Genomic DNA, 26,462 nt, shown 5'->3' with positions numbered 1-26,462 from the left:
CTTTAGAATATAATCCAGTACTTTCTACTAATTGATTTAATCCAATTTTTATTGTTCGCTGCCCTTTTTGTGGTGTATTTTCTAACCTTGATAAAGCATCTGCCACTATATTGGATTTTCCAGAAATGTATTTGATTTCAAAGCAGTATTCACTAAGTATTAGACTCCACCGATGTATTCTACTGTTTCCATATTTGTTATTTAATATAGACGTTAAAGCTTGGTGATCTGTTTCTATTGTAAATTCATTACCCAACAAATAAAATCTTAATTTTGTGACACAGTGTATTATACTTGCTAGTTCTAATTCTGAAACTGAGTAACCCTTTTCATGTGGCTTTGTAATTCTTGAAATGAATTGTATTGGGTATTCGACCCCATCATGTATTTGTAATAATACCCCTGATAATCTCTCTATTGATGCATCTGTTCTTAATATGAATGGCTGTGTGTAGTCAGGATAGTATATTTTCAAATTTGACAGAAAAATGTTTTTAATCTCTTGGAATGCTAGTTCTCTTCTCTGATCCCATCTCCATTTTACACCTTTTCTCAGTAGTTCAAGTAATGGAATTTCTTTTATACTTAGATCTGGTATCATCCTTTTATAATAATTAATTATTCCAATAAATCCTCTTAAAGTTCTTAAATTGTGTGGTGTTTTATATTCCTGAATGACTTGTGTCCGTTCTGGATCCATTTCGATTCCCTTAGTGTTAAGTTTATAACCTAGATATATGACTTCTTTTTGAAAAAATGTACATTTTTCTTGATTTATTTTTAGTCCAACTTTGTCTAATCTATTTATTATAATTTTTAGGTGTTTCTCATGATCTTCAGCCGTTTTAGAAAAAATTAATATATCATCAATGTAGTGAATTACAAAATGTTCATATTGATCCAAAATATCATGAAGACATCTACATAGAGCACTGCAAGATGATTGAAGTCCAAATGGTACTACTTTGAATTTATATACTACTCCATCTATCTGAAATCCTGTATACTGTCTACTTTTTCTTTCTAGAGGTATTAACCAGAAACTATGCTGTAAATGGATTTTAGTGAAAAATGACATTCCTGTAATTCTTCCTAATATTCCATCTATACTCATTGGTGCTTCAAATTGCTTTTCAGTAATCTTGTTAATATTCCTTGCATCCAAACATAACCTGATTTCACCTGATCTTTTTCGTACTACTACTATGGGGTTAATAAAACGTGTGTCTGCCTTCTCAATGATCCCATCCTCTAACATATTATTAATTGTTTTGTTTACTTCTTCTCTGTATTTATATGGTATTGGGTATGATTTTGTTTTAAAATCTTTTTCTTCTTTAACTTTTATACTATGGATATAATTTTGTGCAATTCTATTTTCTTTATTGACAAGTCCCTTGTGTTGCTGCAATATGGAAATGACTATTGATTTATATTCTTCAGGGCAATTTAAAACTTTCATCATATCTTCTTCTTTACAAATCACATTATTCTTCAATATGTACTCATTATTCCTTGCTTCCAATTTTACGCACTCCGCCTCGTAGGCATCCATCTGCTTAAAATTTCCATTCCTTAAATATTCACTACAATAATTATTCTTTACATTCTTCTGGGACATTTCCCTATCATCAAAATACATTTCTTCTTCATAAACATCATTATTTTCTTTTAATAATATCCTATCAACTCTTATTCCTTCTTCTACCTCATCTTTCTGCATAAATTTAATTATTTGCCCTTCCAAAGTTACCATTTTTTCTTCAAAAACTATCTTTACTTTCTTCTTTTCCAATTCATCATTTCCCATTAATATATCAACACATAAATCCTTGACAATAAATCCTTGCATATTAATTTCTTTATTAAGAATATTAATTTTAAAATTGGCTAGTTTATCAATTTCACCCAACTTCTTATTATTTGCACCAATAATTTTAATTTTTGGAATCTTTATTATATCTGATAGTTTTAATGTATTAAAAATAAAATTCTCTGAGACTAATGTACTTTCTGAACCAGTATCTATCATAATTTTAATCATTTTATTTTTGGCCAAAGCATTTATATAAATTAAATTAATAGATTCAATAATTTTCTCTTCATCTAAAGAAATAAATTCAGAAGGTTTTTCATAATAGCAATGGCCTAACTTGTAATTCAGAAAGTTTACTGCACAAAATTTTGATTATTAGAATTGTCAGATTGTATCTGACCACTTGGATCTGATGTACTATGTCTTTCCCTACTATGACTTCTACTCACATTTTCTTGCCTTGTACTATTTCGTTCCCTGTCCTCGCAGCTTCTATTCCTTCGAACACAATTTACCTGTCTGTTATAGTTAGGTCGCTCTGTATTTCTTCTATTGTTAAAATCTTGTCTATTATTATTAGTACTGTTATTAAAATGTTGTCTATTATAACTAGTATTGTTATTACAATTTTGTCTAATTTGATTACTGTTATTATTATTAAAATTTTGTAAATTATTACCATACCTAGTATTATTGTTATATGATTGTCTATATTGTTGATTATCATTTTTATTATATTGAAAGTTATTATTGTTTTTTCTGTTGTTATTATTACTTGTCATATTGCCTCTTTGTATTCTTTGAATAAAATTAATAAAACTATCTATTGTTTGAATATTTTGTACAGTTACTGTTTGGACAACATCAGCATCAAAATGTCTAGATACATTTAAGACTGTTTCATCCTCTCTAAGTGGTGGTTCCAAATATTTTGCAACTGTTATCAGTTTCAATGCATAATCTACCATATTTGATTTTAAATTTTGATTATACTTTCCAAAATATAGAATTTCTCTAAACTTGGCTTGCTCTAATTCACCCCAATAATAATTTAAAAATTTATTTTCAAATGTTTGAAAATTATCTAAATCATTTTCAATACTAGCAAACCAAGTTGCTGCATTGTCATTTAATGTCACTCTAATATAATCTTTAATATCATTAATATTATTCACAAATCTTAATTTATGTTTTAAACTATTTATGTATACTCTAGGATGCAAATTTTTTATATTACCAGAGAATTTAATCCCAGTCTCATTTGTTAAATTTAAGTAAGGTCTCCCTATGTCTCTCATTTGTGAAATATCATCTATTCTCTGTTCCACATTTCTTATTTGATTACAATTTATTTGGATATTTTGTTGTATATCGTCTAATTTTTCTTCTGTGTTTCTCCTGTCTTCGTTAATTTTTACTTCTAAGTTACATTTCTGTAACTCTATTTTCTGTTCTATATCTATCTTATTATCTTGAATAATCCTCTTTACTTCTGTCCTCTCATTGTCTATCCTTTTCTTGTAGTCATTCCGTATACTTTTTATTTCATTTGCTACTTTTTTCTCTGCAGCTTCAAGTTTTTTATCCATTTGTTTTACAATTTTATTATTATTATCTTCTATTTTCTTTTCTAATTTTCTATAATTCTCTTCCAATTTCTGTTCCATTTTTTTCATGTCTTCTTTGACTTCTTTTGAATTCTCTTCCAATTTTTTTATGTCTTCTTTGATTTCTTTTGAATTCTCTTCCATTTTCTGTTCCATTTTTTTCATGTCTTCTTTGATTTCTTTTGAATTCTCTTCCATCGTCTTGTTCATCTGCATCATTAATGACATCAAAGCTGCCATATTGACATTTTCCTCTCTTTCTGGATTCATTTCTGCAGTATCTTGTGGAACTTGAACTAAACTCTCCTCTTGTATAGGTTGTGTTTCTACTTCCACATCTTCTTCATTCTTTTTGCTTCTTGTACCTTTCTTTCCTTGAGACATTTTGAGACTTTACTTGTTCAAATATAATTAAAAATAAAATCTATAATTTTTTCTTTCTACTGATAATTAATTTAATTATATGAGAGCACTTATCTTCCCAAACTAATTCTTTTAAATAGAGAGCCACCGCGTTGGGTGCCAAATTGTTATGATGTGTTTTTTGTTTGAATGATGAGCAATGAGTATTTTTAATAATATATAGGGTTTTTATCGCGGTTCTCAAAGAATTAGCTTGTAAGTACTTTTTTAAATTATCTTTATTATAACTATTATGAAACACACATATATATCTAACCTAGTCAATGTAAATTTAAAATAAACTATCTTTAAACTGATATTCTTATAAAACTAATTAAATTCTATAGACAATCTAAAATTTAAACAAACTATCTTCAAAATTGAAATTGTTATGACACTAACTAAATTATATTAACAAAATTTTGTACCTTTCTTTCACTGAATGCCTAAATGAACTGTTTTCCACTATATAGATTCTAATCACCACTGAATGTCTTCGTACTTCAGTTATCCTTGTTTTTTGTGAAATTACTTTTTCCAATTATCAGCTTCTACCAATTTAAGATATAGTTTTCTTCACCAGCATTTATACACCACCAACCAAACCAGCAAACAGCATTTATATTTATTCTTCTTTTCAATATACCAATATCCAATTATTATAAGTTGATTTATACTAATCTCCAACCATAATATAATTTAATTTCTTCCAATATACTTTTATAATCTTCAATAATTATTTGTGTATAATTATAAATGTGCATTAATTATATGCATAATTTTTAATCTTCATTTAACTCACTATATTAAACAATTCGACTATTTGTACCTGATTCACTGACTCCAACTAACTTTCATATTTCTTACTAAACTTTTCTGACTGACTTCTTGAAAATTATGAACAATTTACTTCACTATTCACTAACTAAATGTGTCTATTAACTTTCATAATGAACTGGCCTGACTTCTGACTAAAAACTTCCAAAACTGCCCTCTTGAATCCAAATCACGGGTATTTATATCTTTTTGATATTCCAGAACCATCTGGTAAGAAATCATGTTCCATTCGTTCTATTAACTTCTATATAGATGTTCTCGAAAAAAAATATCTGTTCGATCCACCGCCATAATCATTATTTCGAGAATGTTCGACCGTAAACAATGGTCAAATTCTGCACTCTGGAGAATTCGTTAATGTTCCATTGATAATTTTGTTGACATTTAGGCTTTTCAGATCAGAATAAACATTCAAATTAGTAACTAACACTCTAATTTAATAAAATACACAATTTAAACAATATAACCCCACTTATATTCGTAAAATTCTTAAAATGACACTTAGGAATGGAGGGTATAGTGTGTTGCCTAGTCACATGGCTCACTTAAAAATATCTATTTACAAAATCATAACTACTAAAATACAACTTTTTACAATTATTATATGCTATTTTCTTAAAATGCCCTCACATAAATATATTTTTATTAAATTCTGTAGTATATAACTTATAAATTATTTTCTATAAACCCCAATCGTCACAATATATATATATATGTATATATATATATATATATATATATATATATATATATATATATATATATATATATATATATATAACATAAAAATCACACAAACAACAGTTTAAAAATTTAAAAATAAAAATCGACCTCTTTCGCGATTTGAAAGTGAATATTGCAATTTAATGCCACATTTACATAAATAAATGTCAACATATTACATTTCTATGAAAAAATATTTAAAAATAATTATGAAATTATTGGTGTGCTTGGTGGTTGCAAATAAAAAACATCTGTTAATTATTGTTTGAGTTTTATTTTAGCTTGATGGCAAAAAAGAAGGGTCTACTAAATCAAAGCCAAAGAGAAATGAGAATAACAATTCTCTTATTGAAATCACAGATGACGAAAGTGATATAGAAACCCCAGTAGTAAGTGTGTTTTGTTTATATCTTTAAGTATTTAGAGTTTATATGCCTATATATTTATAGAAGATCTATATAGTATCTCTGCGGCGTTGTAGTCCCTTAGCTTCGTTCAATCTTTTTTCAATTATTCTTTATTTACTATCTTATACTTAAATCTTCTAATTTTCGGTTTATTCACATCTTTTTCACACCTCACCTAATTTTTGAGTTTTCGTTCTTCCTTCAATTAATGTGTTAATTTCATTTTCGTTGGTAATCTCCCAATCAGTATCCTCTAGACCTAGACCCATCTAAACCCATTTGTTCTCAGATGAATGCTAGAATATTTGGACTTTCATACATATTGTCCATTTCCACATATTTTTCTCAGTACTTCTATTTCCCCTACCATGATCATGTCTAGTGGTTTATTCATATTAAGACTAGGCCATGTTACTTTTTATGAATGTTTTTTATCTATGCATATTCTATTTAGCACTTTCTAGCACTTAGCACTTCGTTTTCCTTTTTCTCTGTCAAAATTTAGCTTGAAATCCACAAAAATAGCTACCGTAGGTTTTTCATAGTTAAAGCCTTTTGCTTGTATCTCACGCAGTTGGAATATTTGGTCTATTATGACACGTCTTTGCCTGAAGCTGCGGCGATGGTCACCTATTTCATTTTCTACTGTTTTGTGATCTTGTCGTTTATACGCTCTGTCAGTATTTTATATACTATATTGACCAGAGTATACTTCTTTCTTCAGTCTCCTTTCAGTATGTTTTTTGGTATATGCTCACAATGTTGCACCTTTCCATTCTTTTGGTGCTCGTTCTTCTTTCCATAGTTTCTATATTCGGAAAACGTGTAAGTTTAAAATAACCTTATCTTCTATAATTACATATATAATTGTTGTACATATGAGTTTGTTTATTTTAGAAAAATACTAGAAAGAGGGCACCAGTTAAAACAAAGCAACCAATAGTAAAGGTACCGATTGTAAAAACCACAATAAAGAAGCCCCAAGTGAAGAAAGAACGAGTTGTAAAAAAACCACAAGTGAAAAAAGAACCAACTGTGAGAAAGACACGAGTAAAGAAAGAACCGACAACACCAAGGATCAATAATGAATCCAGTTCATTAGATGAAACTGTTAAGGCTACTACGGTGCAGATCAAAAATGAAAAATTCATACAAGATGGCGATGAAACATTAAAGGTATACGTATAATTATTTTTTGTTTATTTCGATGGTTTGGAAAAAATTGATTGATTTTTGCCATTTTCCCAATTAATAACTTTTTCTTTACACTTATATCTATCAAGAGAATGTGTGTATTACTCTTAGTATTTTCGCCCAATTAATTGGAAACATCCAGAAATGTTTTTTACACAAATGAAATGGTTAACCGTATACAAAGAAATTATGCTTTATTTTCCGTGGACTGGATGACTGAATTGACTGGCGAACTCACTTCAGTTTCACTAGGTTTATGGTTCGTACTATGCTTTAGTAAGAAAACTGGGGATTACAAGTGGAATTCGCAGGTGGCGGGAGTCGGCTGATGAATTAGTAGTACGGTTAGAGATGGGTTCTCGTTGTTCGGTTTTGCTCACTTTTGATTCCTACCAGAAGGTGACAAGACGCTAGAAAGCCAAAACAAGTCCCGCTCTTTCTAACAGTATATAATGTCACGGAGAGACAAGTATCTCTTCTTCTTCAAGTTCCATCTTCTGTCTAAGGTTGGAAATCATCATGGCTATGCGGACTCTGTTGACCGCCGCTCTAAATAGTTCTACACATGTTCTTAAGCCAGGATATTCTTTGTCTTACCAAATTTCGTTTTCTTGTATTTGGTCTTGCATAATAAGTTGTAATAATGAGTATTTTTGCCCTCTCATTATATGTCCTAAGTACTTATGTCACAAGTTTCTCGTGTCGAGAGCAGAAACCTTCGTTCATAACTTCTCAGTGCTTCAATCTGCTTCATCTAGCGGCATTCTTCATTCGACATAACACGTACCCTATGCTTTAAGTTACAAAAACAATTCTGTTATCCGGTTTTTTAATTACTTCCAGTGCCATTATCTCATTATTTTAAATCGTCTCTACGTCGCCGAAACTGTACCTTTCAAGCGACAGTTTTAGTTTTGGAAACTCAGAAAACAATGTTATGAAACCTTTAGTTTAGCAAAAAACTCGGGCACAAGGTTACATGGCTACGCTTATATATTATTGTAATAAAGAAAACAGTCGTCTACAAACGATTCACTTTTATGCATACTACACCACGCAATATTGAATCCAAAATTCTCTATGGATTCTCTAACTGTGTTTTAGAGCTTATTTACCTTTAAATTCACCTTTATATTTCTTTCGAATAAAAAAAACTATCAACATGAAGCATGAAAGCTTCTATTTAAGTTATACTTAAAAGCCTGTTTGGAATACGGACATGCTTTAAGCTGAAGCTAAAAAGAACCAAGCCGCAGTAAAATCGCAAAAAATTGAAGATTTCAAATCCAGAACCATTTAGAGTCGAATTAAAGAAACTTAGCATTTTAGAGACACAAGACAGTCTAGGAAAAATGTGGAAAGCATTCAGAAATGTCGTATTAACCTCTATAGAAATAATCTGAATAGGAAAGAAACCAAAAAAATTGAATTGTGCATGAACGCATGCAATACGTTATGAATCTCATGAACAAAGTCCGATATCTAGCTAGAGAATTAAAACAAATACCATAAACAATAATGGATGAAAACCAACACATTATAAATGACGAGAAAGGGATTGCGGAGGTACTGAGAAAATTCTGTCAAAGAATGTTCGCATTATCTATGGCCAATACTAGTGAAGATGGGGACACCCCACCCCTTAATTTAGCTGATAAGACTTACAGAAGCCAGTATCAGAGAGGGCTACATAATCTCTCCATTTATGCCAAAGGTACTAGACGGATGGATGGGTGAAATATCAGTTAGAGGAAAGAAAATCAGTAAACTGAGAGATCTGATGACACAATAATATTCAAAACAAAAAGAAATGGAAAATATGATGGGACGTCTGGAGGAGAAAAGCAAAGAGTACGGGCTACATCTAAATAAGAGTAAGACAAAAATTATGATAGTAGATAGTTTCATATGCCAGGAGTCTCACATAATAAAGAAAGATACGACAGATACTTAAGGATTTCTATTGCAAGAACAGCTACGATGAAACTGGTAACAATTTGGAAGATCTTAAAACCGTGCACCGTGCACATAAAATTACGGCTGGTAAGAGGACTAATTTTTCAAATAGCCACATATGCATTCGAAACTTAGACCATGTAAAAAACAGATAAAAATAAAATAAAGTTTTTTGTTAATGATGATATTTTTGATGAAATAAAAAAAACAACTTAAATTAAAAGATAGACGGCTTAAACCAATACAACAGAGGTTGCAGTATTTTGGACACATTTTCAGAAGAACAGGTACGATGGAAATTAATAATCGAGGGGAGAATTGAAGGACAAAGATCTACGGAAGGTCTCCAAGCCATTGGGTGGGTTAAAAAAAATACTGAATAACCGAGGTTACACGAAGCCGAAAAACTAGCCCAAAACAGAGAAGAATGGTAGAGAATTGAAAAAAATTATAAAAATTTTACGGCTTTACAATATTCCTATTAGGGATTAGAAATAAGCAGGAGAATTTGGGTGAATTTTGGGTGATCATTGAGTTTATATTTTTGATATTTTTAGTTCGGTTATTATACTGATAAGGTCGATATTTACAACATAATATGTTATAAAATATATATGATATATTATATGATATATTATATCTTCTTCATTGTATTGGATCTGTGTTTTGCTCACATTTATGTACAAAGTACTTTTTGAATCATTTTACACATATTTTTTTAGTTTAAAATAAAAATTAATGCAGATTCGTTGTTCGCGTCTACCCATAAAAATAAAAACTTATTCTGGACTTCTGGATATCTTTATTTTTGACACCGTACTTACTTCCCTGTTCTCTTTCACCTGGCTAGACCCTAATTAGATGGTCAATCAGTCTATGTTTTCTCGGTGTATCCTCGATTGTTGCGATTCTTTTTGTGGCCTGGTAGAAGAATTTTCTTGTTCTTTTCTTCCAGTTGGTCTCTGCCGTTGAACTCCATACTGAGACTAGATATAACGTCACAGCTCTAACGAAGGCCTGGTATAATTGAATCTTCTTGGTCTGCGATGGAGGACTAGTTCTGAAAATGTAAGGATGAATTCATCTCCTCGCCGCTGATGGCTCTCTTGACTTCTTGGTTGTTCTTGGCGAAATTTAATTTTCTGGGACTATGAAGTAGTTCCAGGTGAACTCCGAAATACTTGAAGACTTCATCTGATTAAATTCTCATTTTTAGTTCTACTTCTGGTACATTTTGTTGCAGCGTAAAGATGGTAAAATGAATCTTTCCATTTTTCTTGTAGTCTGATATTCTTCCTAAGTGGTCTTCTAATATCTCAACTATTTTGTCTTGTTTGACTGCGGTGTAGCTTGCCGTATCATCCGCGGGGAGGGCTGCATTTGTTCTGGCATCGGTGGGCAAATCTGAAACAAAAATATTGTATAATATCGGTAATGCTGCCCTGAGGTATCCATTCTTAACTGGCATCCTGGACATCTTTTAGTCAACTGAAACCTGACAAGTATTGTTAGTCAAATATGCGTCACATATATTGAATAAGTAATGAGGCAGCCTAGCTCTGCCTATCTTCTAGATTAGGGTTTTTTTCCAAACTATGTCATATGATTTTTCCGTATCTAGAATGGCCATTCCTGTTCTTCGGTTCCTGTGATAGTGAATTTTTGTGTCACTGACCACTCTTGCTAATTGCAATTCGCAATTTCTTCCTTTTCTCAATCCGAATTGGCCTTGTATGATTCTTCTCCTTTCTGGATGTTTGTTTCGCTTTTTGTATATGATTTTTTCCAATGCTTTTCCCTAGTGACTGCAGTAGTAATATTGACCTATTGCTTTCTGATCTTCTTCCATCCTTTTTTGGTTTTAGTAAAGGCATAATTTTCGGATGTTTCCAGTTATTCGGAAAAGATGCATGTTCTAGGCAGAATCTGTAAATGTAAAATAGTTGCACTATAATTTTCTACGAGAGTTCCTTTAGTGCAATAGACGCGTATATAAGAAGAGTTTTGTTATATTCTAAATCATATTTACTAAATAGGATACGTGGATCACATTGTTTATGCTCGCTGTTAATTTGAAATACAAAGACAGGAACTTATTAATAGTTTATTATTGCAAAAATTATACCCTCCTTTCAATCTACTTCATTTGATATCATTAAATATGTATAAGGTATATAAAATTATTCTTAGGTTTATTAAAATGCGTAACTTAAAACTTTAGTGTAGGTGTTAAGCTCGTTACCTCTGTTGAATCATCAACTATTTTACCTTTTTACCTATACTTTCCGTGGTCTTCACTTTCTGTCTTTGAGTCACCTTGAATGTCCCCTAGGTGCGAAAAGTAATCCTAGTTCTTCTCCCATCGTAGTTCTTTTTTTAATTTCCAGAATAGTAATCCGATTGCCAAGAAAAATAAATAAATACACAAATCGTTTCAATTTACTATATGAAATATAAGTAAAATTTAAACGAAGACACTATTTCTACGACTTTATAAGAAAATAGGGATAATAACCTTTTTTGTTACCCTCAGTGACTAAAAATGTTTACTTTGATAAACAATAAGTGCACAAAACTGACTTTTGTCTTTTTATATTTGCTTAATAAACCAATTTTTTACATGAAAAACATTTAACATTAAGTTTTTTACCTGACATTTTGAAAAGCTCTAGTTATCTTATCATCTAATTGACTAAACACTAATAGTTCTTCAAATATGTTTCTTGGCAAAGTAGTTTTAAAAAAGGAGCGTCGAATAGAAGTACTAGAAGACCACATTTCTTTGGTGGACTCTTTTCTGCATCTAAGTGTTTCTGCTTTGAAAATTATTGTCATAAAATTATCTACATAGTTTATCATTGTCAAGTGTTTTCCATTTTTTTTTTGTTGTCTGGATATTATTTGTTCCAATTTTTGATAATGTATAGAAGCTTCTTCATTACTATGAAGACTAATATCTTTAGATTATCTGAGATTATCTCTGAGATACCCCGCATGGGGGTTTTAAGATTATGGTTGTTGTATTTTAAATTGATTAAAATTAATTTTAATTAAATACGAAATTAGATTTTAATATTTACTGTTTAAATTTTTTTAGACTGCAAGTGCTAAGCCCAATCTAAAAAGGAAAAATTCCAAAGATAACACTAAAGTAAAATCAGAAGCGAAAAGTGAATTAAATCCACCAAAAGTGAGTATACTAACAAATTGGTCATCCAAAAAAGGGGTTTCATTCTTCACTCCTTGATCTTAAATAATGATTATATGAAATTATTTTTATTTTTCTACTAGTGTAGTATACACAGTATATATTATGTAGTTTTTTTTTTGTATATTTTAATAATATCAATTTTTAGGCTAAAAAATTAAAAACGGAAATTAATCTGCCAAGTACAAGTTTGAAAACTAAACATGTTAATTTAAATTGTGAAACAACATGGAAAGATCATGAATTATTAGCAGAGAATATGAGTTTAAGTAAACATATTGCTTATAACGTAATTAATCTTTTTAACGATGGTAGTACAATCCCGTTTATTGCTAGGTATAGAAGAACTCAAACAGGTGAGTTATATATGGGTTTTAGTTAAATCGATCTACTATCATTCAGTAGATAAAAATTTTATTGTGAGGTTTCTCCGTGCAAGTTTTAAACGCCACAATTTAACATCATTGGTAGGAAATAATTTGTGCTAATGAAACATTGGCGGGTGGAAGTTCGTCCAAATAGAGATCATTTTAATTTTCGCACTTGATATGTACTAAAGTTAGCCTGTTCTTGGAAATAATGATAGTGTAATAAAACTAAATAATTTGATAAAGTATATTTTAATAAACCTATGCAATTGCTTTATATGCTGTCTTCAGCAGTATTATGTACAATAATAATCATACGTAGTCTGTGACTTGTGTACTTCTTCTTATTAGTGTGCCTCATCTTTTAAGGGCATTGGCGATTATTACGGCTCATTTGTCTCTGTCTGCAGCAATTCTGCAGAGTTCTATTGTTGTTTTTCTACTCCACTTCTTTAAATTTTTTAATCAGGAAGTGCGTCGTCTCCCGGGCCTTTTTCCTTCCACCTTAAGTAGATGATTTTTATTTCCTACATACTACATACTTTTAAGGATTTCTTTTTCATGAAAAAGACAGTAAAGATTCCATTTCACGTAAAAATCGTCTATGTATCTGTTTATACGTATTTCGCTTTAATAAAGCTCATCAGAACAGTTATTCATAGGCGTTCTCAACGTGAAAAATAGATCTTTTCTGTCTTTGGGAAGCAACGATAAAATGGCTTCGAAACGGACGCAATAGCGACATCTGATATTAAATCCGTAAAATAGTTTCGAAACACAATTCAGATTTCTGCTTTAATCTGAACCTTCTATAAATGCAAGGTATAACAGACGTTGATAAAGATGTTAATAGAGACATGGGGAATCTAAAATTTGCATTCCACGACATGTCTCCTCAACTAAGCAGAAATCGTTAGCGAATTGGTTTCTTGTACTCATACAGAGTAGATCCGAATAAAATGAAAAAGACAGTAAAGATTCCATTTCACGTACAAATCGTCTATGTATCTGTTTATACGTATTTCGCTTTAATAAAGCTCATCAGAACAGTTATTCATAGGCGTTCTCAACGTGAAAAATAGATCTTTTCTGTCTTTGGGAAGCAACGATAAAATGGCTTCGAAACGGACGCAATAGCGACATCTGATATTAAATCCGTAAAATAGTTTCGAAACACAATTCAGATTTCTGCTTTAATCTGAACCTTCTATAAATGCAAGGTATAACAGACGTTGATAAAGATGTTAATAGATTTCTTTTTCATCTTTCTTGAGGTTTCCGTATTTATTACGTTTTTATGATATTTTTTACATTCTTTGATAACACCACATCTCAAAGCTGGCCAGTCTTTCTTCAGGAGCATCGTTGCCACCTTTTTGTGTTAGAGGTTGCATTGAATAATATTAACCTTATTTTTCCGACGTCCTTGCTCATGGCTTAGGTATTGTTGCGGTTTTTTAGGTGTCCATTTCCTCCTCGATTGAGGAGGAGACTGCCTTAGTCGTTTCTAGTTGGTAAAAAATAAACCTTTTTTGTCACAACTGTTATAATTTCTCATAATATACTATTATATATACGATTTTTTGTTTTAAAAATAATTCCTAAAACTGATTTGTTCAAATTTAATAAGAGCAGCGCCGGTTTAACCAGGGGTCTTTTCGGGGCTGTAGCACCGGGCGGTTGAAGGTTCCCGGGCGGTACGCGCGAACCGCGTTCTGTTCCGAAATTATGTGGTTATGGTAAAATAAAATTTGCATACAAATCCACATGATATAATCATAATACATTTTGTTTTTGTTTTATCATTAACTTTGAAACTTATCAATTTATAAATAAATTATTATTATTAATTAACGTCGACGTATACGGTTTATGCACGGTGTAGCTGTAGAAATAACTAAAAACGTATAACTAAACAAACTTCGGTAAGAGGTTAGTCTTTGAAACTGTATAGGTAATTATAATCTGTAAGTAAAACATTAATACAATAAATATTCAATAGAAAATATGCAAGGGCGGAAACAACGTGGATCTTTCTGGCGAAAAAGGAAACAAGAAAAGCAGGAAAGGTAAAATAAAATTTTGAAAGGCATACCCAAAATGACAGCATTTTGGCTACAAATATTTCCCAAACCGGTCGTAGTTCTAGTGCTACTAGTGATAAATATATTCATATTCGACCACATGAACCTATTTTGGAGACTTCAGAATCAGTGCCAGAGCACGTAGTATCACCTGTTTCAAAAGTATTAGAAGATGAAGAAGCAACCACCAGTAACCCGGGTAAGGCATATTTAAATTTTTTGTAACGAGGCTAAAATGCAAAATGATGTGCCTTTACAAATGGTAACCAAAATAGGACAATGACAAATAATTTTTTTTATTTCTTTTCAGATCCAAAACAGGATCTACTTAATTTTAAAGATCGCTTTGGCAAGATTGCCATAATTGTACAGAAATGATTCTAGAAAAATCGGTTGAGCAGAATCTTACAGATATGGAATTTTTAATGTCAAAAAGAAATTTCGGCAAACAAAACAGGCATGCCAATAAGCAAATATTTTATATAAAACTGGTTAATGGAGAAGTGGTTCGCCGCCATTGGGCAATTTACTCCAAGAGCACTGGCAATATATTTTGTCTTTATTGTGTCTTATTTGAAAAAAAAAGAACCAATTTAAAACAGAATTTTCATTATGGAATAAAAGTAAGGAAATATTTGACGAACATGAAAGATTCAATAATCATTTAGATAATCTGAAAATTTATACGACTTGCTTATTAAAGTAAGGAAGGGTTGATGTAGAAATCGAAAAAGAAATAGCACTGCGAAAGAATATTGAGTTAAAGTAATAGAAAGAATCATAAGTGTAATAAAGTTTCTGGTTACCAAGGAATTGGCATTTAGAGGTACTCATGTAAGAATTGGCGAAAAACGGAATGGAAACTTCTTAGGTTTACTGGAACTATTATTGTCAGAATATGATATATTTTTAAAAGATCACATGAATAAAAGAGCAAACTTAGGTAAGGGCAAAACGTCATATCTATCAAAAGGTACTTGTAACGAATTAATGAGCATTTTGTCCAATCGCATGTAACAATAAAATTATTAAGCAAATTAAGGCAAACAAATACTATTCTATAAGTGTAGATTTAACACATGAGATACCAAACCGTGACCAACTTACAGTGATTTTAAGATAGTGTAACAATAAGGGGAATCCCGTGGAACTATTCGTGGGATTTTATAAAAACACTGGGCATAGCTCACAAGAACTTGAGGAAATAGTTATTGGGATGTTAGAGTCTTTGGAATGAGATATTAAGAACTGTAAAGGCCAGTCTTACGACAATGCCAGTATTATGAGTGACACATATTCTGGTTTGCAAGCACGTATTAAAGTTTACAATGATTTAGCTCTCTTTATGCCGTGTGCTGCTCACTCTTTAAATTTGGTTGATCAAAATGTAGCAGATTGTCATTTGGAAGCAACATCTTTTTTTATGTTTTTACAAGCTATCTACAATTTTTTCTCTGTGTCTACACACAGGTGAGAGTTATTTACTCGTGCAATAAAGGATTCGCCTGAGTCGGGGCAGATACTGTTACCTGTGAATACAACCCGTTGGTCTTCTCGTTTTGATGCCGTAAAAGCGTTAAAAAGCAATTACGGTTTGATTAAAACATGTTTGATTGAAAATGTAGTAAGAGTTGAAGCAGCTTCTCTATCGGAAAAACTTGATTTGTTGGAAAACGGAATAATTTTATGGTTCTGCCTTGACGTTTTACAAAAGGTTATTGAGATGAATAAGTAGTATAAAATATGGATTTAGGCATAACCGCTCATTTGTTATCGTCTTTAGCAGATTACTTTGATTTCTTACGTGATCGTTTTGATCACCACGAGGCCTTAGGAATGTTGTCAACAAGGAATGAAAATTATGCTGAGAAGAGGATTATCAGGATAATAAAAAAAATTGCAATTATGATAAAAGAATTCGGAGGCAAGTTTAAGCCAAAAAGCAAAAATGCGAACACAATGTTATGTTTTATAATAGACAATCTTAAGTCGGAGATTATTCGCCGATCTGATAGTTATAAATCTTGTTCAAGAGCATTTGAATTTTTGTTTAAACTAAAAACTACGGAAGATGAAGATATTTTCAGATCGGCAACCGAATAACAACAAAAATACAAGTAAGATTTAGACGAGCATTTTCCCCAAGAATGTGTTCATTTAATGCATTTGTTAACGTCTCTTCCATAATTAAAAACAGGCATTCGTTTACAATTGTACAGGTTCTATACGAAAATAAATCAATATCTTCATTTTCAAACGTTCATATTTGCCAGCGAATTTTTTTCTCCATAATGGTCGCAAATGCAAATAACCAACGCTCTTTTTCGACACTAAAAAGGGTAAATACATGCAATTTCCCAATAAAACTCCTTAGCAGTTTTATCCGTTAACGAGGACCTGCTAAATGAATTAAATATAAATGATATCATCGAAAACTTCGCTTCAGTAAAAACAAGAAAACAAGCTTTCCAATAGTAAAGATATTTGATTACCTACCTCATGTTACCTGTTTGAATGTTATTAGGTTCATTTTTATTTTACTTTTTGAAGTTCGCCCTTAATCTTTTTCTTGTATTTTGTTAGTATTCATTTAAGTTTGAAACCAAAAAAAATTGTAATTGTTTTCCTTATTTTAATAAACTTGTATTCAAAATATGTTTTGTTGAATTGAAATTTTGTTGAGTTAAGAAATATTTATGAACCTGGTGTCGGTAACTTAAAGGACTCTCATCTCCCTCAGGAGTAAGAGCAGGCTCGTTAACCGCTCTATCCATCGCTTTCTGGGACCTAAGAGGGTAGGGATCTCGGTCAGTGGCCATAGACACGGGCTATGGACACTTAGCTAGGATTAATGCCTTTTTAAAGAGAAAACACAATAAATAATGTTTATTGAGATAAAAATAACGGTAATTAAATTGTTAGAAACAGATATGTTAGAACTTATGCTAAGAATCTGAAAGAAAATAATAATTATCTCCTGATCCAGGAATCGGGAAGATAATTATGTTAATTATTCTTAAATTAAGAATCTGAAAGGGAAAGTATTATTATTTATAACTAAAAGTCAAAATATAAGCAAATTTAAATTAGTAAGTAGGGAAAATGTCACTTGTCAAAACTACCTGAAGTGTGAAGGAGTTGAGCTAGGGACTCGGGATAAAGACAGGGATGTTGGTTATAGTGCCATTCGGGTGAATCAACAATAAAAAGTAAAAGAAGTACACAGTAAAAATAGTTATCAACAAAATTCGAAATATTTTTAGTCGCTGAGACCTGTGGGAAAAATTATAAGTTATTTTTTATATCGAAGAATAGGCACAATTGTTGCAAGTTTATTTAATGCATATAAATGAAATAAATAGCAAATGTTAAAGTCAAAATTAAATGTCAAATTTTAACAGTGTACCTGAAAAATAATGTAAATACCCAAAATCAAAGAATGAAATATTTTACAAATTTTACAGTGTACCTGAAAGAAAGGAATAAAACACAATTTGCAAGTTTTATTAAAAATGTTAAAGTTTGAAATATGTTAAACAGTGTACCTGAAAAATAATGTAAATACCAAACCAAAGGTGAATTAACTTACAAGTTATTTTGCAGTGTACCTGGAAGAGAAGAATAAAACACAATATAGGAGTCTTTATTAAATCTCAATTTCTTTAAGGATACGAGCACGTCCGGTGGCGGTCCCGTGAAGTAGAGACTTAGCAGAATCCTGAAAGAGAAAATTCTTACACTACTTGTAAGACTACCGAGATAATCAGATTTTGGACTAAGTCCAAAAGCACAGATTAAATCGATGACACTTGCGACGCTTTTGAGGAAAATATTAGCAAATTCGACTAAGTCGAAAAGCAGAGATAAATTCCTTAAAAATGGCCGCCGTTTGGTTTGAAGACAAACCGTCGTTAGAGATGAGAACGTTAGGTTCTGGGTTCAAAGGTGATGCTGTGGAATTAAAACAGAAGCTCTGAGAACTGAATCAATCAGAGGATCTTAACTTGCCTAGAAGGCTGGACCAGCGGACATATCCTGACCCGGTCTAATGTCCTGACCGTCGTGCACTTCTTTTATGCCAAAAGAAGTAGGTCAATCTGTAACGGTCGTTTTGGACTTTTTACGATTGGACCTGCACGACGACCAATGTCCAATTTTCAGTATTATCATTGGCTGCAGCTCAGGTGCCTTTCGACCAATGATAATACAGAAAATGAGCAACAGACTCCTGAATTATGATTGGCTGCAATTACTGTTGCCATTTGACCAATCACAATTCAGCAGGCTGGGCGACACTGGGCGCGGCATCCGTATCAGCACCGGACGGCAGACTGTGTTAAACCGGCACTGAATAAGAGTCTATAGAAAAATTATTTATAAATATCGATTTTATAATGTTAAATAAATAACATTTATTTAATATAAATGTATAATAATATAATTATATAATAATATAATTATATACATTTATTTAATATAATTATTTTCTCCATTTTATATTCAGCTGAAGCTGAATTGATTCACCTGCTACAACGGATAGAAGACGTAAGCTTAACGATGGGACTTAAAATAAACAGAGATAAAACGAGAATCATGATAATTGACAGAGCTAACAACAAACAAAATCATCTGGTCATGATAAGCAATATCGCTGTTGTAGATAAATATCTGTATCTGGGATCATTAATAACCAACAAAGGAGGCTGTACTGAAGAAATAAAGCGGCGGTCAGCAATCGCAAAAAGCGCTATGGCAAAATTAACAAAAATTTGGAAAAGCCATGAAATAACTACCGATACAAAAATGAGACTAGTAAGAAGTCTAGTTTTTCCAGTTTTTACTTATGCATCGGAATGCTGGACCCTTACTGAGAAAGACAAAAAGAACATAGATGTATTTGAGATGTACTGCTGGAGACGAATGCTGAGAATACCATGGGTGGCCCGAAGAACAAATGAATCCATACTGTACCAGCTAAACATAAAGAAAAGACTAAGAACACAAATATCAGAACAAATAATAAGCTATTTTGGACATGTGCTTCGAAGAAATGGTCTTGAAAAACTTACCATCCAGGGAAAAGTAGAAGGCAAAAGAAATAGAGGTAGATCTCCCACACGATACACGGACCATATTGTTGCTACCATTGGCGCTCCATTGTCAGAATGTGCTAGAATGGCAGAAGATAGAAAAACGTGGAGGAACATTGGGAAATTTAGCTAATAGCTTCATGATATCACGATACCTGCATCAGGTCAACGACTAAGAAGAAGAAGAATATAATTATTTTAAATAAATGTAGGGCCTGCGTAGCGCAAGCGGTAGGATGCTTGCCTCGCATGCCGGTGGTCCGGAGTTCGAATCCTACCGCCGGCAAGAACAACTAGACATTTTTAAAAATGTCTATAGGCCCCAGGTCGACTCAGCCTGAATAAAATGAGTACCTTGGGTAAAACCAGGGGTAATAATAGGCGGTTAAAGCATAGCACTGGCCATGTTATCTTCCTTGTATACCGTAGGCCCTAGATATAGCAGACTACCCTGCTATACTCCCAAAGCAGCGAGCGGTAAAAAACGGGAGACTATTATATTATTTTAAATAAATAACTAAATAAAAAAATAACAATAAAAAGGTGACTTAGGAATAGATTTGTACATCACGTAGTTATTAACTGCTTTGTTTTGGATAATTTTTCATTGAAAATATGATAAATGTTATTATTTTAACTTTTTACCGCAGTTTAAAAAAAGAAATAGCAATTTTGGTCCAGTGTAACCCGAGATATGTCATTTCTTCCGAGCATTCTGTTTTGAAACTGTGTTGGATTTTTTGAAGAGTGCGGGTGACACTTTAGTCTGTTTCCCTCACTCATTTTACTCTCGTCGGAGCGCAAAGTACTCTTTGTTTACAACACTCATGTTTAAACAATTTTTAATAATTTTGTTTGCTAAAAATTTTGTTAAAAACTTTTCTTATAAAAGATTTCAACCATTGATATTGTTAATTAACGTAACAGTATTAGATTTAAAGGGGCTGTCTTGGCTCCTAAAGGTCCTAGAACATTTTTTTTGTGTTAAAAGTTGTGCTTTTACCAGCTTTTCAAATATTTTTTAACCATTTAACTTGAATTAAATTTTACGGAGTTACCTATTGTAAATGTTTATAAGCCTAAAAAGTGCTATTTATTATTAAATCATTTTGTGTAAATAAATGTGATTTTTTTTAACTTTTTTTTCCTTATATAAAATAAGCCCCGGATTATTGAGATCCATTCAGTCAAATTATCTTGACCAGCCCTAGAAATTAGCTCAATTTTCAAAAAATCTTATCAACAAATTAAATTTCGCAAAAACTATTCAACCAATTTGACCCATCTTTTGTACACAATTCAAACACGACAAGACCCTCAAGTTCAGATGCATTTAAACAAATTTTAATAAATAATAATAAAAAAGTTATTAACAATATTCGAAAACAGCGATTTTGTTGTTAATTTTTGCTATAACTTTTTTTTTATTATCCGATTTTAATTTAGCATATCTCATTTTGTGTATCTTTTTTTCTGATTAAGTTGTCTGTTGACCTCAAATCACTAAATGAGATTTGAAAGATTTGATTTCAAGTTTTTAAGTTATGAGCAAAATAATGAGTTTGATGTTTTGACTGTTTATTTAAAAATATTGCCACAAAAAAATTGATGAATCCCTAGATGAGTCTTTTTGTAATATCTTATACTACACATTTCAACTGTCAAACCCGTCTATTTAGTTATGTGGAGTAAAAAACTAAAACTTAATTGGCATACTAGAATTTCTCCTGAAATTCAGCTTTTCCTTACTTGTCTTCTTTTGTACCCTAGAATATTTTGCGAAGCCTCATCTAAGCTAGTTTTGATGTTTTTTTATTGCTCTTCCACTTCTTTATTTTTAGTTGCTCTTAATAATTCCTATGCCAATTTCGTTTGTAACTTTTTTCTTAGTTTCATTATTTTTTAAGCAGCAGTATTATATATAATAAATCTAGTCGGGACTCTTTATTTTAGGTAACATGACTCCTGAAGATTTACGAGATGTTAAAAGTGCTTATGACGATATCTGCGTCCTTAAACAAAAAATTAAGACTGTGGTAAACACTTTAGAAAAGACTGGACAAAAAAATAAGCAAATAGAATTAATCGTCAAATCTTCCAAAAGTTTAGAGGAATTAGAAATAATTGTAAGTATTGGGCGTACATTTTCAATTTTTAGAAGTAATATATTCATCCAGATATAATGTACTATTATGCATAATACTTTGTTTTTAAAATTAATCTTAAAATTCTAAAGGAAAGCGTTAATTAAAAACTATCTAAATGTTTTTATTGATTTTTTTTTTCCAGAACTGTTATACACTTGTCATACTGCAGCTAATTGAATTTTCCATTTATTCATGATATCCTCCCTAGAATTCTGAAACCATGTATAGGTCTAGTGGATGGGTACAATATGTGGTCAATCTTTGGGTCGTTTTGATTCCCAGGGTCGCCATCGCAGCACTTGTTTGTTCTATCTATCGTCCTGCTTTATGTTATAATGTGTAAATTTCCACTTCATATCTGTTGCTTGTTCTATGACACATTTCACCTTCGTAACATTCCGTATCCACTTAAAGACATTTTCTGTCGTTTAAGCCCATTATCAACATTCTGCATCCTTTCCATCCTATCAATATCATGGCAATGCGAACCTTATTTGCTACGCCGCGGAATAGCTCGGTTCATGTTCGTCAACCACTTGCAAAGGTTTGCAAATCAAGAAATTCTTGTTTTTCTTGGACCTCTGTTACTCTCAATATGTCCGTAGAGTATAACCTGGAGTTATACTCTAACTAAAGAGAAACTAAAACACAATTAGGGACAAACAGAACACAATTAAAATGACAAAACAGACATAAAACTTTAAAAAAGGGGGCTTATTGGCACTACATTACTTGGTAGGAGAGGAACTGGTAAAAATTTTTACCATACGGCTTTAGCTTTTTCAGTTAGGCCAGTGGTTCCCAAACTTTTAATCTCGCGTACCACACACGAAATTATAAATTAGTAGCGTACCACTGAACTGTGGTAATCTTTAAAAAAACTTGAAAATGGTAAAGTACTAAAAACTGCAACAACTGTTTATAACAACATTATTATTTATTAATTATAGGAAAAAATACAATATACTCAGTGCGAAAAATGATGCTGCATGTTCGAGACAAGAGAGGAAATATCTGGCTCAGTTGTACTTAATTTCAGGCGCAAATTAGTGTCTATGTTAAGCTTGTTACGATATTTATTTTTTATTATCAACATAGCAGAAAATCCGCTCTCACAGAGATATGTGGTTGTAAATGGAATTAGAAACAGTAATGCTTTTCTGGACAGCGATGGATATTCATTTTTAACTTTTAGCCAAAATTTACACAGCTCTTCTTTGTTGAATTCCACTTGCAAAGCTCCATCGCAAGATAACTCTATCAGAGATTCCTTTTCATTTAGAGTTAAATTTTCACGAACACTATCCAGATCCTAAACGAATGGGTTCCGTATCCAATTGAACTCCGAATAATCTTCTTTAAAATATTCTTCAAATATTTCAACGATCATTTGGCTGTGATTTTTGATGTTATTGATCACAATTTCACTCACTGTAAGTTCATTTTCAGTTATAAAATTTTCTAAATTAGGAAAAGATGCTAGGTTCTCATTCGACACGCTCTTTTCAATCATTTGAAATTTTTTGATAAATGCTTTTATTTTGTCATTTACTGAAAATCTATTTGTAGATCTACCTTGCAAACTTAGATTTAAGTAGTTGATGCGATTAAAAATGTCTGATAAGTAAGCCAATGATATAAGCCAGTGTTCGTCTGTCAGTCGATTGCGTAATTCAAAATCAGTCCCCATCAGGAACAGCTGCACCTCAGAACGTAACTGGAATAATCTGTTCAGCATTTTGCCTCGCGCAAGCCATCTAACCTCTGTATGTAGCAGCAACTGAATATGGTTACTGCCCATTTCGGAACACAAGTTTGAAAATAAACGAGAGTTAAGTGCCCGAGATTTAATAAAATTTACCACCTTGATTGCATCTTGGAGAACATTTTTAAATTGTTCGGGCATTCGTTTTACTGCTAACGCTTGTCTATGTATACTGCAGTGCATAAAAGTACAATTCTTAGCAACAGATTTTACTTTTGTGGCTACACCTCCGAATCTACCTGTCATAGCTCGAGCGCCATCAGAGCAGAAGCCAGCGCAATTCATCCAGTCAAATCCATTTTCAGCAAAGAATTCATCCAGTTTGTTAAAAATTTCATCCGCTGTAGTTCGTGTTGATAACGGCTCACAGAATAAATAATCTTCCTTAATTGTTTTATTTTCATATATATACCGCACGTAAACCATAAGTTGAGCATAGTTCGTTACATCTGTACTCTCATCAAGTTGTATCGAAAAGAAATCGCTACTTTTTACATGATTGATGACTTTATTTTTAACATTTGATGTTATACTGTCGATCCTACGTTGAACGGTATTATTGGACAGTGATATCAGTTCTAGCTTTTTAGCTCACGCCTCACCCAACATACAGGTAACCATATCTTTTGCTGCAGGTAACAACAACTCTTCGCCAATTGTGTGAGCTTTTCCTGACTTTGCAATTCTTAGGCTAACTAAGAATGATGCCTCTACTGATTTTTCGGTACTACCAGTAAATGAAGACATGACTTTCTTAGTGCTTTTCATTTCTGTTAATTTTCGGGTGAAAAAATCCTTCGGTTTGCTTACTAATGTAGAATGTTTTGTGTTAAAATGACGATTCAGTAATGAGGCTTTCATACTTTGATTTGATAAAATTTCAAAGCAGATGACACACTGAGGGCGTGGCTTATTATTTACATCCGTCACCGTAAATCCAATATTTATGTATTCTGGGTCATATTTTTAGTAATTTTTCGAATTTTAGTAGGTATTTTATCTTCTTGAATTACCGCACAATTTGGCTCCGAAGTGGAACTCGATGGTAAAGAATTTTTAACATCATCTTGAATCACTGCACAATTTAATTCTTGAGATGAACTTGGTGGTACATTATTTTGAGCACAAGGTCTTTTTACACTACTAAGCCACTTATCCATGTTAATTCAAATATATTAAACTTGACTTAAAACAAATTAGATAGGTAATTTGACGAATGCTAGCTGGTTGGACTGTTGGACGTGCCTGCGGACGCTCGATAGCTTTGTCACTGTTTGAATCGCGTCGCGGTCGCCGAAAGACGCGCTGGCCAGCAGAATAGACGAAGCTTAATGCAAACTAGACGCGACGGCGCCCCCACGCGCCGTGGGGTTATTAACTCAGTAAATTTTACTGTGTATGTCCTATGGCTGCTTGCGTACCACCTTAATAATCGTCGCGTACCACTGGTGGTACGCGTACCACAGTTAGGGAATCGCTGAGTTAGGCATTTTATTTCCTGATAGTAATCCTATTCTTCGGTCAGTGTACATCCCAGATATGTGAAGTTTGACACTCGTTGTATTACCTGATTATTTGCCCATAGTATCGTGCATTAGGTCTTCGACTTACTTTGTCATAATCATCACGGTGCTACAGCCATTAAAGGGTCTCGACCTTCTCAAGATTTCTGCGCCATTCTGCTCTGTCCCTTGCTTTTCCAGTTGGCAACACCGATCTTCTCAGAATCCTGTGTTTACCTCAGCTTTGGTCTGTCTTATCTTCTTGTTCCCACTAGGTTGCGCTATTAGAATCTTTGTTATCATGCTCGATTCCGGGGCTCGGGCTACTTGTCCTGTCCACTGCAGACGGTTTCGCTTAATTATAGTGGTAATATATTTTCCAGCAACCTAATGGTTGTAGATATTCTGCAGTTCAAAGTTATATCTACGCCTCCACATTTCGTTTTCACATATCGCTTCGCATATCTTGTCGCATATCAAGGCATTGTAAACCTTGCACGCTATCTCCTAGTAGTATAGTGTCATCTGCCTATTGGATATTGTTAATGGCTTCATCGCTCTCTGGATCTTCATTTATTCATGTTCGACCTTGTCAATATGTGTGGCATTCGTATGTTATGACTGGTCAGATACATTGGTCGAAGAGTTTTGTTTTAAGGTATTGCGGATATATTTATGATTCGTTAAAATAGAAACTAGCTTTTCAAAGATTATTTTAAAAGTAAGGAGGTTATTTAAAATATGCGTGTATTAATTTGCGCTTTTTTATACACCAATTTGACTGATGTCTTACTTGGCTTTTCTTGGCTGAACAGAATGTAGCAAGCTCTGGTTACTAATACTAAAAGAAGAAGTCAGCAACAACAACATACCAACATTAATTAAAATCAGAATTTTGATTACTAATGGTAAACTTACACGAATACAAGTAAGGCACCTGTCAAATTGGTATAAAAAGCGCCAATTAATAATCTTTTTTGAAAACGATTTCTGGAGTGGAAATCAAAATTCGTTTCTGTACTTCCCATGATCTTGTAATCATTCTTCCCTGAAGTAATGTTAGCATTGAGAACAAAGCTTCCTCTGTTCCCAATCCTTCTCTGAAACCGAATCGTTTGTTTCCCATTGTTTCTTCACATTTCTGCTTGATTCTATTAAGAAGTATCTTGAGAAGCAGTTTTAAAGAGTGACTTGTAGAGCCATGCAAAATATTGTTGACTATTTTAGTTGACTTATTTTAATGTCACAGACTCTGTAGCTTAAGTCTCTATGAAACAGCCTTATTATATGAAAGTATCCTTTGACTGGTATATAATATTCAGTAAGGAAGCCTTTTGTGATTTCTGCTTGATTTCT

The 26,462-nt window shown here is 32.3% G+C and overlaps 1 protein-coding gene across 1 annotated transcript in view; it reads left to right on the top strand.

Moving 5' to 3' along the window:
• LOC140432329 (uncharacterized protein YdcI) overlaps positions 1-26,462 on the top strand; it is a 75,869-nt gene that overhangs the window by 15,408 nt on the left and 33,999 nt on the right. The window contains exons 4-8 of the mRNA XM_072520159.1: positions 5,667-5,774; positions 6,690-6,968; positions 12,040-12,132; positions 12,299-12,506; positions 21,646-21,818. Of these exons, the coding sequence (XP_072376260.1) occupies positions 5,667-5,774; positions 6,690-6,968; positions 12,040-12,132; positions 12,299-12,506; positions 21,646-21,818 (861 nt within the window). The remainder of the gene's footprint in view (positions 1-5,666; positions 5,775-6,689; positions 6,969-12,039; positions 12,133-12,298; positions 12,507-21,645; positions 21,819-26,462) is intronic.

The sequence above is a fragment of the Diabrotica undecimpunctata genome, chromosome 1 (assembly GCF_040954645.1).
Source record: "Diabrotica undecimpunctata isolate CICGRU chromosome 1, icDiaUnde3, whole genome shotgun sequence".
Taxonomy (NCBI): domain Eukaryota; kingdom Metazoa; phylum Arthropoda; class Insecta; order Coleoptera; family Chrysomelidae; genus Diabrotica; species Diabrotica undecimpunctata.
This window is presented reverse-complemented; position numbering and strand designations above follow the sequence as displayed.